Genomic DNA, 13,040 nt, shown 5'->3' with positions numbered 1-13,040 from the left:
CTTCAAACTTGAAACGGTGACATGCTTTCCGAAGTGATATGAGGGAAATCACTACTCGTACTTATCAGCTTTTTTGGAAAATGAGGATTACTCTTGGCCTCTACAACTCGTACTTATCACGTGAAAAGATCAGATAAACCATCAGCAGTTTAGTGATACTCATAAACTTGAAACGGTGACATGCTTTCCGAAGTGATATGAGGGAAATCACTACTCGTACTTATCAGCTTTTTTGGAAAAGGGGGATTACTCTCGGCCTCTACAACTCGTACTTATCACGTGAAAAGATCAGATAACCCATCAGCAGTTTAGTGATACTCATAAACTTGAAACGGTGACATGCTTTCCGAAGTGATATGAGGGAAATCACTACTCGTACTTATCAGCTTTTTTGGAAAAGGGGGATTACTCTTGGCCTCTACAACTCGTACTTATCATGTGAAAAGATCAGATAACCCATCAGCAGTTTAGTGATACTCATAAACTTGAAACGGTGACATGCTTTCCGAAGTGATATGAGGGAAATCACTACTCGTACTTATCAGCTTTTTTCAGCTTTTTTGGAAAAGGAGGATCACTCTCGGCCTCTACAACTCGTACTTATCACGTGAAAAGATCAGATAACCCATCAGCAGTTTAGTGATACTCATAAACTTGAAACGGTGACATGCTTTCCGAAGTGATATGAGGCAAATCACTACTCGTACTTATCAGCTTTTTTGGAAAAGAAGGATTACTCTCGGCCTCTACAACTTGTACTTATCACGTGAAAAGATCAGATAACCCATCAGCAGTTTAGTGATACTCATGTTCGCATGGACCATCTTGTGCGTCACTCATGTCTTGGTTGTAGGATATTCATTTTTCCTTCTACATGAACCAATGGGCTTTATTAACATATTGATGTCGGTGCCACCAAATCCCACCACATGAGATGAGAAGATGCAAGGTCAGATAGATGATTGTGCCAATATAAGGGGGCACTAGGAGCCAATACAAGCTAACACCCAAGCCTCTTATCTCTTCTCGCGTAGGCATTCCTAGCTCATGGACATGTTGAGTGTATATCATTTCCATGCTCATGGGTTAGGATTGGGAGGCAGAGGGAGTTCAGGGTGTGCGTGCGAAGTGGATCACGCTCAAAAAATCAAACACCATTATAGCTTGACACTTTGCTTCGCTCGAGACAGAACTCCAGTATGCTCAACCTTTCTGGTTTCCGCATGTTCCTCTCTGAGTATGTTGCTATCTTGCTCGGTTATGCATGGATAAGCTGGATGCGGAACGCGTTTTACTGGAAAGCGACTTGGAGTATATAAGCATCCGTCTCCCTAATAATGCAACCCGTTCCAACTTCAGCCGCAAGCTCAATTGCCTTCAGGCACGTCATCATCTCCGCGTGGAGAGCATCGACCAAAAGATGAAGAATACGGGAGCCTGGCACATGGACCACGGGCGCAGAAACCCCAGCAACCGCGGTACCTGTCTCCTGGCAGGAGCCATCGATGTTGATCTTCAGGAAATCTTCAGATGGCTTAGTCCAGTGATCTGATCTTCAGGAAATCTTCAGATGGCTTAGTCCAGTGATCAGTACACATGCCACCAGTTTGCCTGCTCCTGCAAAAGATATATGCATTGCTTTATACTCCTCTGTGTACAAGGGCACAAGAACTATTATGCTCGATAAAAAAGATGATTAGTAAACTCAGTTACCTAGCGCAGGGCTGAATTGGAGACTGCAGCAGGCAGAGGAGACAGGCACTCCAGCAACGACACCATTGTGCGACTTCCAAAGATTCCATAAAAGGGGCATCGAGTGCAAGGATACATTGGTCTCCAGCTGCAGCAAGGAATGCATAATTTGCAAAGCACTTTTTAAGAGGAAAGGCCATCAGACCCTTCTTTGCAGAAAGCAAACGTTGAAGCTGGGGCAACCAACTAGGAGTAGTACATAGGGTCAACTCTTACGGATATACTGCGTTCCCAGGTGCACTTACAGCCAGCATATACCGCCAGCGAACGCAGGCGCAACAAAGGCTCACAAAACATCAAGACTGAATCTTTTCTTTCAACACATCAGCGTGTCTTTACGCTTTGCGAGGTAGCCACTGCAAGAGCAACCCAGCGGCTTTGCGAGGTAGCCACTGTAAAGCAGAAGCATGCAGCTTATGCTCGGAAATCACATCCATACAGGAATACCAAATTTGCAAAGCACCAGCACAGCCAAGTAAGATATCACGGACACGCTCCAGGTTGGCTTCTCTCCACGCTGTTTTAGCATATTTGCATTTTAGGAAGATATGTACTGTTGCTCTTATCAAGTCTATCCAGATCAATTCCTCTGCGTGTTAGATTGAGAAGAACAGAAAGGATGCCCTGATCTCCAAAGGAACATGCAAATTTTCCTTGGTAACTTTTTGGCTCCATATTTGTTCCAACAGCTGGTCGTACCCGCAGCAGTCCAGTACTGACGTCTTCCTATCCAACAACAGTAATACTGACATCTCCCTGTCCAAGAGTACAACAAAAGGCTCGTATTACATCCAGGAGAAGAATGATAAGATCCCGGCCCAATGACTATGTATAAATTGTTCGAAACGGAACTGCGAATCAGATTGAAGCCTGAAGCTATAATTAAGTTGCATGTAAGAACAATGCAAGCTTATAAGATTCAGCAGAATATATAAAAACTTGTGGCCTTGATAAGGCTAAGTAAACAGGTAGCTAGCAGTAGCAGGCATAAACGTAAAGAAGATCAAATAGCTTCTTGTTAATACATAAGCAACTAGCCTATTATTACATCATCACAGGCACAATACAAGTTGAGCCAAGCCAACAAACATGAATTAAAGTTTGTACAAGGAAGAGAGAGTAGGAAGGGAAACCCTGGCCTGATCAGATCGAGCACCACCTCCCTGCCCCCTCAATGGGCCAGGCCTGAAAGAACCAACTACTGATATTTCTGGGCATTTGTTTCTGCCGGCCATAGTACAGGGCGTTAACCTCATCATGGACATTTACTATTGTGATTACGATGATGAAGCAAGCATCATGACTACCCTATAGCAATGTCTACATAACTGACGGAGTCTGCTGAAATAGATGTGCAGTGCATCAATATTGTTCAGAGCACTCCTTGGGTCTCCTATTGGGGCAAAACTAGCTCAGTGTGAATGCACCGTGATCAACACACAAACCAATCATACATGCTGACATGCATTTAAACCAGAAATGGTAAAGGTGATCTCTTTTATAAGCGGAGATACAATACAAAATTGATGAACAAACATCAGATTAAATGGACAATAATAAAGGAAATACACAGAATCAAGAAACGCGACCGAGTTTACCCACCACAACACACCAGCATGGAAGCAATCAATTAAGTCAAGCAGTAATTGACTCCTCCATCTCAATTTGCCTGCAGTATGGTATGCTAGCACTAGTTAGCTCGAAAAGGTGTCCTGCACTGAAATCATCTTTCATAAGGCTGATACTGCGCTCCACGTCTCCAGTACGCCGATGGGCCATGAGCAGCCAAACAAAGGTAATGAGCTCTCCCCCAGTGCTCAGGCGACGGGCATGCTCTTCCGGGCGGGACTTTCCGGCTGCATAGACGAGCATCCGCACCCACACCTTCTCTAGTATCACCAGCTCGGCATTGATGCCCTGTTGATTTTCCAGCACCGCCCTTTGCTCCTTCCAGAAATCCAGACCAGGACCCTCATACTCTGAAGCCAACCACTCAAGAAAATACTCCTTTCTGGAGGCAACGTCAGCTGCTACCATGAAATCCTGCACCTTCCTGCTAGAAGAGGAGGCACCCCTGGACCAGTCTGAGGCAGCCTCTGCTACCATAAAATCCTGCACGTTGCTGCTCACGGGTAGCATGGCAGGTTGCGCCACCAGCAGGTACAACATGTACTCGGATAGCCTCTTGCAGTTATCCATGGGATGCCCCCACCGCTGCGCTGCGTCTTGGTCTTGCTCTTGGGCGGCCATGTCAATCTGCAACCGGCCCCTGCTGCTCACCATCATCGACTTGGCCACCTTGTGCATCACGACGTCTGTCCAAATGTGTAGTGACAGCAAGGCCTTCTCAAAGGGGAGGACGAGTAGTGATCTATAAGCACCTGGAACGCGGATGCGCTCAGGAAGCCACCCCCTATCATGGCCTATTGTTTCATGGATAAGCTCCTTCATCTCCCTTGTGACGTGGGCATGCTTGGTGTTAATTATCTTGTTCCACAGCTCACTAGCTCCAAATACGCCTGCCATCTTTGCCATGATGACGGTGCTACTCCACCTTCTGTCCGTGCTTCTGCTTTTGTTGCAGCAGGAGCTCAAGAAGTTGTATTGTCCCATTGAGTTTGACCACCATGGCTTGGTCTCTGGTTGGATCCTCATGAACATAGGCCAGGCCACTCGAGTGAGCAGCACACGACACCATCCAGCTCGAGCTTCCAACAATGGCCACTCCAACGGTGACATGATCATCACAACGAAGAATGAGCAAGCTTCCAAGCAAACTGCTCCAATGAATAATATGTAGGTGATGGTAGCATCAACTCTGCTTCTTCTATAGTCAACGTTGTTGTATACTGATGTTGTTTGCTCGGCATAGGCACTACTATTCACCATCATCTTAACATAGAGCACAAAGGCAACCACTATGGAGGCGAAGGAGATACACCGAAGGATGGCGCCGGACCTTGTTTGAATCACCCGAGATTTTGTGTAGAGGCTGTCATACATTATGCTAAGCTCGATCTCTGCCCTCTTGAAATTCAGTTGTGCATCTCCTCTCGGAGCCTCCTGATCGTATTGATACAGAAAGTACTCACAAGTTAAATCATCCATGTCGAAGAGTTTCCGTCCAGCAAATATATCCCGCACACCTCGCTCCCTGAGAAGAGCATACCTAACAATTTCTTGATACGTCTGCTCTTTTCTTTCAGTACTGAACCCTACTCCAAATTGAAGGGATGCTTTCTTAGCTTCTGTGCTAGTGGAGCTCCTGAGGCCTTCCTGGCTCCCCAACTTGAGTGCCCAAATCCTCTCCCCATACTTGATGATCCCATCAACGAACAACAATGCAGCCGAGATTAAAAGTTGGTAGTATGACAATGTCACCCATTTCCACAGCACATAGACAACTAGGCATGCTTGGCCTAGCAGGATCAGCAGGTGCCTCAACCACAGCTCATTGTCCTCCAATGAAAAAGCAGTCACAGTATCCTGTCCTCCAAGATGGATAAGAAGGAAAGGTGCCCACAATACCATGAGCTGATGAGGAGTTTCGTTGGGCATTGATTTATGATGATCATCATTGTTGTCTGTGGTGGAAGTGGTAGCAACCTCGCGTGAAAGAAGGCCCAGAGCATATGCTGCAGTGAAATCAGCTGATAGGTAAGACAACCAAGTCGTGATCCTAAGCAGCCTATGGTCGTGGCGGCGCCGAAGGCTACCGGAGAAGAAGAGGAATAGTTGCAGGGAAAAGCTCAAGAGAATCAATACATGAATTTCCCAATCGCTGAATAGTTGCAAAATGGTAGTGAACTTTGAAGCTTCTGCCATGGATCGACGTACGTACTCTTGGCAATGCTAGTTAGCAAGCTCACTCTTGATTTGCAACTGCATGGACATCAGCGGTTTCTTATAATTACGTGCAATCAGGGTATGTTCTGCATCTAGCTAGCTAGGCTAATTAAGCAAGAAAATAACGTCGGATAGCAGAGAATTCATGACTCATGACTAAAGTACATTCGCCAAATTAGATATCGAGTATCTTGAGATAAGGGACCGTGACGTATGTATGATGTGCGTAGGTAGGTAGATGATGTCTTCTATCTAGTATATTTTCGAGACTTTTATCCAAAAAATATTTTCTGGAAAATGCTTGCAGTCCTTTTAGGAGCTGTTTGGACATATATATATGCAGTTGAACCTTGAACGGATATATCTCAATCCAACATTTCACTCTTCCTAGCTACCTCTTAATCCAAACGGCGCCTTAATTTAGTAGTATCAGCATGACATTGCAATGCAAACATGAGTCTTAAATTACCTGATGCGCAATATATAATATATGTGAAAATTGGAAATTTGGAATTGGTGTATCAAGGCATACCTGTTGACTGAGACACTGAGTACTCCAGTATTTCCGTATTTAGCACCCAGCTCACATGCACCGCCTTTAACTGGATATATGTGTGGCTATCGTATGATCATATCTATTGAATGTTATAGGTGGAATGCCTTCCTCTGTGTCATCATTATATACATGTGCTCAACATATCATCGAGATACCTAGCAGATGTTACAAGCTAGGGTCTTTATTCCTTTCTCTTTTTTGGATAATGATTCCCTTCTGTTTTTAGACAGTGGAAGCATTTGTTGATTCTATTCCTTTCTTGTACTAGAAGCCACAGAAATAGTTAGCATATGGTGCTGGGGCACAATTGTCTGCATCAAGGAATTAAATGAACTAACACTAACAAAAGTAGAACTTCAAATGAACAAGTTTTCAGAAAAGTACTTATGCATGGTCTTGATTTTCTTGCAATGTTCTTTAATCCCTTTCTTTGACCCAACTGTAATTTGATTTGATATATTTTTGTTTGTTCGGATGGAATAGTATTAAAGCATAAACAAAGAGCAAAATTAGATTGGTATTTCTATGATCTGGAGCAGCAAGATCAATGGATCATTTGCATAAGCATACCGAAGATGTAAGAAAATGTTGTGATAATAAATAGTGGCACTGACTATGATAAGTACTCCAGATCTTGTAGCTCTGCTTTCCTTGGATGCCTTAGTAAGTTGATCCGTGCTCAAAGCAAGAGAATCACTGCTCTAGCCTTCTTTCCAATCATCCTTCTTGCAAATCCTTTTCCTTTACCTTAGACCCAGCTTTCTTCTCCACTTGTTTAACATCCATTGACTTTTTCTTTGCAGGAGATTCATCGGGTTGTCTACAACTTGATCATCATTCCTTTCTCAGATTCAAGTGCTTGCTTCCATCTCTCACTCTTTTTCTGATTATAAAACCAAACATCAGTATTCTGGTAAGTCATACAACTATACAAGAGTTAAAAGGGCTGTCGTGAGACACCACTGTTCTTGCAAATGTAGGTGAAATTTACCATGATATGTTATTGTCAACTATAGACAGAATATCCAGTCAATATATCAAAAAGATCAGGGGTCTACTATTCGTATTCCCTTTTCCTATTGTCAACTATGTATAGACAGAATATCCAGTCAATATATCAAAAAGATTAGGGGTCTACTATTCATGTTCCCTTTTTAGAAAGTTCATTTTTCTCTTTGTCCAGAAAAGTACATATAATTATGAAGTACGGAAAGAGAAGGTGAGAAATAGAAATAGTAGGGGATAGAGAAGTAGAATGGAAATGGAAAAAAGCGAGGCAAGAAAAAGGTGTTCAGCTACAGTACAACAGAATAACCTAATAAACATGTCGATTGTTGCGTATTACAGAATTTCAGGTGCTCATATTCTAGTAGATGAAAATGCATTACTCCTTAAACACAGTTTCCAAAACAATTGACAAGGTGGTGTGACAGTATCATCTCAAGAGGTAGCAACATCATCTTCACAGCGAAGTTGGAAATGTTCCTAGAGTCCCACCGGAAGGTAGCAAACACAGCAAGGAGTTAGTTTGTGGCAACGTCCAGTTAGTAATTTTTAGACACATGAAGGTAATATATATGAATGACAACAATGCAAGAAAAGGAAGCACGAGTTCTCAGTGTTCTCGAACCAGTTGGATGTGCTAAACGTGTACTCAAGAGTCATATACGAAGCCGGTCAGCCCAACTGAGCTAAGTACTCTTTATTTTGAGTTCAGGCCACAACGACAAACAGCTTAAATTAATATCCTTTATTTTGGGTTCAGGTCACAAATGACAAACAGCTTCAATTAGCCCAAAAAAGAAATATACAAAATAAATGTATTATTATCATTTTATCTACTACTATTTTTGAACGTTCTGATTAATATTCGGAACCAGATCAAAGGGTAGCATATGGTTCAAATATAAAATAGTTCATTTTTTTAAGTGGGATCCTGAACCCATTTCTGTTATGACCAACAGAAGTAACAGTGTCTTGCAGTCTTACAACTTGGAACAGATACATAACAGAGTGACCACACATACAGCTTTTGGAGAAAACATACACCCTACTGCTGATCTGTAACAGCAAGTAGAGTTTCTATACTAGGTAGGGTAAACTTAAAATTCAAACCACACTGGGCCACCTCTAACTCTTTCCTGCCAAAAGACATTTAAATAAAGTACCATAAAGACCGGTCAGTACCTCTGTAGCTCCGGTCTTCATTTCTTCATTGATGGCTTCTGTCAGGCGGACCGCACCACCCCCTCGGCAGCAACCACCAAGGGCCAGTTCTTTTCGGCTTATTCCACTCTCAGCCTATTCATAATAGAGTAAGCTTGAAGGTATTCTGGCAGAGTTGTCACCTGCAGATAGAGTAGAATAAAACCAGGGCTTGAGATCTCTATACAGTTTGAACAACAATGACAGTAAACATCAAATCTAGAACTGGTAATCTTGTAAGAATTAGTATCAATAAACCAGATACTGCACAGATTTTATCTCCGATAAACCACAAAGGGGATGAGAACATTTGTTTGCCTGTGTAAATCACGTGATCATGCAACAGCGGTAGCTACTGTGTTAACTTTTGTGAAGAAAGAAATATCAATATAGCAGCAACTACTCTACTCCACAGAGTACATTACAATGATCAGGACTTCGCAGCTACGAGATCATAAACCAATGTTCCTCTAGGTTTGCAACAATAACAATGCTAATAACCAAAAGTGCCACCAACGGCATCAAAACAGAAATGGCTCACCCACCTGGTCCATGCAGGATGTGTCGCGGAGGGTGAGGAAGGTGAGGCCGGCATGGGTGTGGCGGAGGATGACCCAGCCACAGGGCCTGCACAAAAAAAGGTCCGCACAGAGCATCCTTCTGGCCTTCTGGGGCCACTGCATCCTTGCCAGCGCCATGGGAACCTTGGCATCAGTTGCTAGGGTTCGGAGTGTGAGAGGGGAAGCAGGGGGGAGGGCGAGTCGGAGCCGGAGAGCAGGAGGAGGCGGCAGAGGAGTTGGCTTCTGTACAGTTGACAGTTTTAGGCAGGAGAGCAGCGAGGCGTGGAGGACCAGGCGAGCACCAGGCTGCAGCATTTCATAAGAACAAAGACTGCGGCATTTCATCGAACAGGACGCGGGCAAGGGTGAGCTGATGAATCTTGACAAGAGAGAACAGTGCGTGGGAAGCCGGATATTGGTCCGGAGTGATCCTAGCGGGTAGTGTCAGCCCTGACAGGTGAAGGGCGGCGGCGGAGGCGGGAGTAAGAGGAGGCGAGAAGCTGAAGCGTGGCAGCGGCGGTGGTGGCGGCAGGTGGGAAGGAGGAGAGGGATGAAGCGCGGGAGAGGGACGAGAATGCGGAAGCGTACTGGGAGGAGGATGCGCGGGAGAGCGAGAGCGAGGCGCCGTGGCGGGAGGAGGACGGCGACGCGGAGAGCAAGGAGAGCGCGAGGTGGGAGACTGGGAGAGGCGGGGCAGGGAGACGAGGTGTTGGGGCAGGAGGAGGAGGAAGCGAGGACACGTGGGTGTGGGCACGGCGGCGGTTTACAGGTGGAGGGAGGGCTGTGGCGCCGGCGTGGCGGAGGGGGCGGAGCCGCGGAGGGCCGGCAGTGAGAGTCGCCGGAGTACGTGACGGACGCGGTGTGTGCGAGGTTGACGACTCGAGGACTCCCCGCACCGTTGGATCAGGAATCAAACGCGTTAGGTTGCATCTTCAGATTCCATTCGTTGAGAAGTGATGAAACCACGTCTGCTACAAATTAGATGAATTTTAGAAAGAAATCATCCGAGTAGTTAGCCATCCGATTTGGTGTTGGTGGTCGTCGATCTCAGTACGACAGTTCGGACGATCTTCTTTTCTGTGAACTTATCCACCACGCGATTCAGTTCAACACCTTATGCCTTCATTGAAGACGGTGATGTTGCCGATCAATGCAACACATCGTCGTGGTACATGCGCCTGCGACATCATTGCCACGAGAATCGTCAGTAAGTGTTGCATCACGGCTTTCGGAGCCGTTGGCGACTGCTGCAACGCATCACCGGATGCCACCGGAGGGATGCTCCATGGTCACATCAAGACAACTTCTCGGACGAAGCTTCATTGCAGCCCCGATGGAGTACGCTCTAACCCCATCGCAAATCCAATGATCGGGCAACGCTCCAATGCACCCCCTAATGGCACTCCAATGCAACCCTGACGGCACGAAAATAGCTCCAACACAGTACCTCATGTGTGCGGTGTTGCAGCATCAGCGACGAGCAGCCCAACCTCCCTCTGGGCGTTGCATTGCAGCACCGACGACGAGTGGCGCCGCCTCCGGTGTTCGTGTTGTGATGCAACATCGATGACGGCGCTGCGTTGGTGGTCGGTGCGTCCATGGCAAGCAACACACAACTCCTATCTGCTCGCAACAATGGTGGTTTGTCCCATGGCGAGGAGCACACAACTCGTGGTTGTGTCGCCTCTCACTCGCAGCAGCAACTCTTATTTGGGCGGGGTGCAACTCATGGTGGTTGTCGTCGTCCCTCCCATTTTGTAGTGGTGGCGGCTGGTAGTCGACATCGCCATGCCCATGGGCACCTCTCCCTCTCGAATGCAATGGAAGAGCAGGTGGGGAAAGGGAAAAAGATGAAGGGCGAACGAGTGAAGGGGCGATCGTGGAAGAAGATAAGGCTCAAAAGGGCAAAGCGGTGATTTGCTCGCTTGGGGACACGTGTCATGCAGGGAACCCGATTTACGTGACATTGTTTTCATCCATACGAAAACAAATGTTTTTCAATGTGAATTGGGCTAAGGGGGCTGCTATGGATCATCCAGATGATTTCCTGGGATATCATCCGCTTGGCCAGTCGTACGATCTGACGGAGGTGGCCGTTCAATCATAGCACAGCCCTGTCTACCTTCTCCATACCCAGAGGGTAGTAGCTTTCACGACAGCATCAGGCCAGCAGCTTCCATGGTAGCATTGGTGGCGCCGCCAACGTTCAATTGCAACCCCGTCGAAGCTCCATTGCAACCTCGATGAAGTTTCGACGACCCTCCGGTGCGCTTCACTGCAACTCCGACAGCTCCATTGCACCCCTGATGCAGTTTCGGCAACCCTCCGGCGTGCTTCACTGCAGCTCCGGCGACGCTTCACCGAGCCACTCGGTGAAGCGGCGCACCGCTGCATCGCAACTCTAGCAACATCGCTCCCACTGCATCGCAACTCCGATGATGCCGATGAGCGCTGCATCGCAACACGAACAGCTGTGGGAGCCGGCAAGTGCTGCATGGAGCACGATGTATCTCTACGAAATCGCGGCGGCTACATCATACCTCTGGCGTGACGACGAGGCTGCATTGCCGCACTAGTAACTTGAGCTGCATCCCACATGGCGGGGGCGGGTGTGCATGCGCGGAGAGAAAAAGCACAGAGAAAGGGAATCACGTTGTCGGGGGAGAAAACATGAATGGGTGGCTCGCGTTCACGTGCTAGAGATAAGGTTGTACGATGGGTTGCGGTTTGGACCGACGGGAACACGTCGCATGCACGAGACGCAACTGATTTTGTCCAAAAAATCAGTCGGACAAAAGCAAACGTTTTCCTTGGGTTAATCATCTAAATTTTTTCATTGAGATGGCTGTATTTTTGACCGAGGGATTTCACAACATGTAAACATGTAGACAACTTATCTTTTAAGAAAACATTGTGCTCCCTAATCTTAAAGCTTCATCTGTCAATTGAGGTGGGATTTTTGGATTTGGGTTGCAAAACTTTGATTGGGTAGTCTAAAATTTCAATCCTCTTCTAGAAGCCTTTCTCTCCCATGAAATCATCGATGCCATGGCCGAGACAAATCTATCCCTCTCCGTTGCCACTGCTCCTTCTCGCCTACTACCGATATTTCTCCTTCCCACCCTGCTTGGTAGCGGCATGCATTGCCTCCTCTCGTTGTTGCATGGGTGTTGTTTGGGTGGCGTGTCGACGGACCATAGCGAAGGAATTGATGATGCCCTCACATGAGATCATCATATTATGATCTTCCATGTTGCTACTGTTGGGGAACGTCGCATGGGAAACAAAAAATTTCCTACGCGCACGAAGACCTATCATGGTGATGTCCATCTACGAGAGGGGATGAGTGATCTACGTACCCTTGTAGATCGTACAGCAGAAGCGATGTGAGATCGCGGTTGATGTAGTGGAACGTCCTCACGTCCCTCGATCCGCCCCGCGAACAATCCCGCGATCAGTCCCACGATCTAGCACCGAACGGACGGCACCTCCGCGTTCAGCACACGTACAGCTCGACGATGATCTCGGCCTTCTTGATCCAGCAAGAGAGACGGAGAGGTAGAAGAGTTCTCCGGCAGCGTGACGGCGCTCCGGAGGTTGGTGATGATCTTGTCTCAGCAGGGCTCCGCCCGAGCTCCGCAGAAACACGATCTAGAGGGAAAACTATGGAGGTATGTGGTCGGGCAGCCGTGAGAAAGTCGTCTCAAATCTGCCCTAAAAGCCCTATATATATAGGAGGAGGGAGGGGGACCTTGCCTTGGAGTCCAAGGGACTCCAAGGGGGTCGGCCGAGCCAGGGGGGAGGACTCTCCCCCCCCCAAACCGAGTCCTACTTGGTTTGGTGGGAGGGAGTCCTTCCCCTTTCCCACTTCCCCTTTTTTTTTTCTTTCTTCCTTTGATTTTTATTCCTTGGCGCATAGGATTTAGTGGGCTGTCCCACCAGCCCACTAAGGGCTGGTGTGACCCCCACAAATACCTATGGGCTTCCCCGGAGTGGGTTGCCCCCCTCCGGTGAACTCCCGGAACCCCTTCGTCATTCCCGGTACATTCCCGGTAACTCCGAAAACCTTCCGGTAATCAAATGAGGTCATCCTATATATCAATCTTCGTTTCCGGACCATT

The 13,040-nt window shown here is 46.9% G+C and overlaps 1 protein-coding gene and 1 long non-coding RNA gene across 6 annotated transcripts; both read right to left on the bottom strand.

The window, feature by feature from the left end:
* Positions 1-868: 868 nt before the first annotated feature.
* LOC123404428 lies at positions 869-2,126 on the bottom strand. Its single transcript, XR_006611792.1, has 2 exons — positions 1,714-2,126; positions 869-1,617 (listed from the first exon to the last, which is right to left on the bottom strand). It is a non-coding gene; the product is annotated as an uncharacterized LOC123404428 (long non-coding RNA).
* Positions 2,127-2,150: 24 nt separating this feature from the next.
* Positions 2,151-9,826, bottom strand: LOC123404427. Of its 5 annotated transcripts, none has more exons than XM_045098352.1 (5): positions 8,905-9,826; positions 8,342-8,502; positions 6,131-7,037; positions 3,355-5,634; positions 2,151-2,508 (listed from the first exon to the last, which is right to left on the bottom strand). In XM_045098352.1, exon 4 carries the CDS (start codon positions 5,575-5,577, stop codon positions 3,388-3,390), a length of 2,190 nt encoding a protein of 729 aa, XP_044954287.1. In that variant the 5' UTR covers positions 5,578-5,634; positions 6,131-7,037; positions 8,342-8,502; positions 8,905-9,826; the 3' UTR covers positions 2,151-2,508; positions 3,355-3,387. The 5 variants fall into 5 exon arrangements, with proteins under 5 accessions (XP_044954287.1, XP_044954288.1, XP_044954285.1 ...); XM_045098353.1 differs by lacking the exon at positions 2,151-2,508 and having other exon boundaries at positions 3,224-5,387; positions 5,518-5,634; XM_045098350.1 differs by lacking the exon at positions 2,151-2,508 and having other exon boundaries at positions 3,224-5,634.
* Between the last annotated feature and the right edge of the window lie 3,214 nt (positions 9,827-13,040).

Source organism: Hordeum vulgare, chromosome 6H (assembly GCF_904849725.1).
Source record: "Hordeum vulgare subsp. vulgare chromosome 6H, MorexV3_pseudomolecules_assembly, whole genome shotgun sequence".
NCBI classification, from domain to species: domain Eukaryota; kingdom Viridiplantae; phylum Streptophyta; class Magnoliopsida; order Poales; family Poaceae; genus Hordeum; species Hordeum vulgare.
The sequence above is the reverse complement of the archived record's forward strand: the minus strand, read 5'-3'. Positions and strand labels throughout refer to the sequence as shown.

Bases quoted from the DNA above. Each gene is read 5' to 3' on its own strand.
- LOC123404427 (XM_045098352.1), bottom strand. From the start codon at position 5,577: ATGGCAGAAGCTTCAAAGTTCACTACCATTTTGCAACTATTCAGCGAT.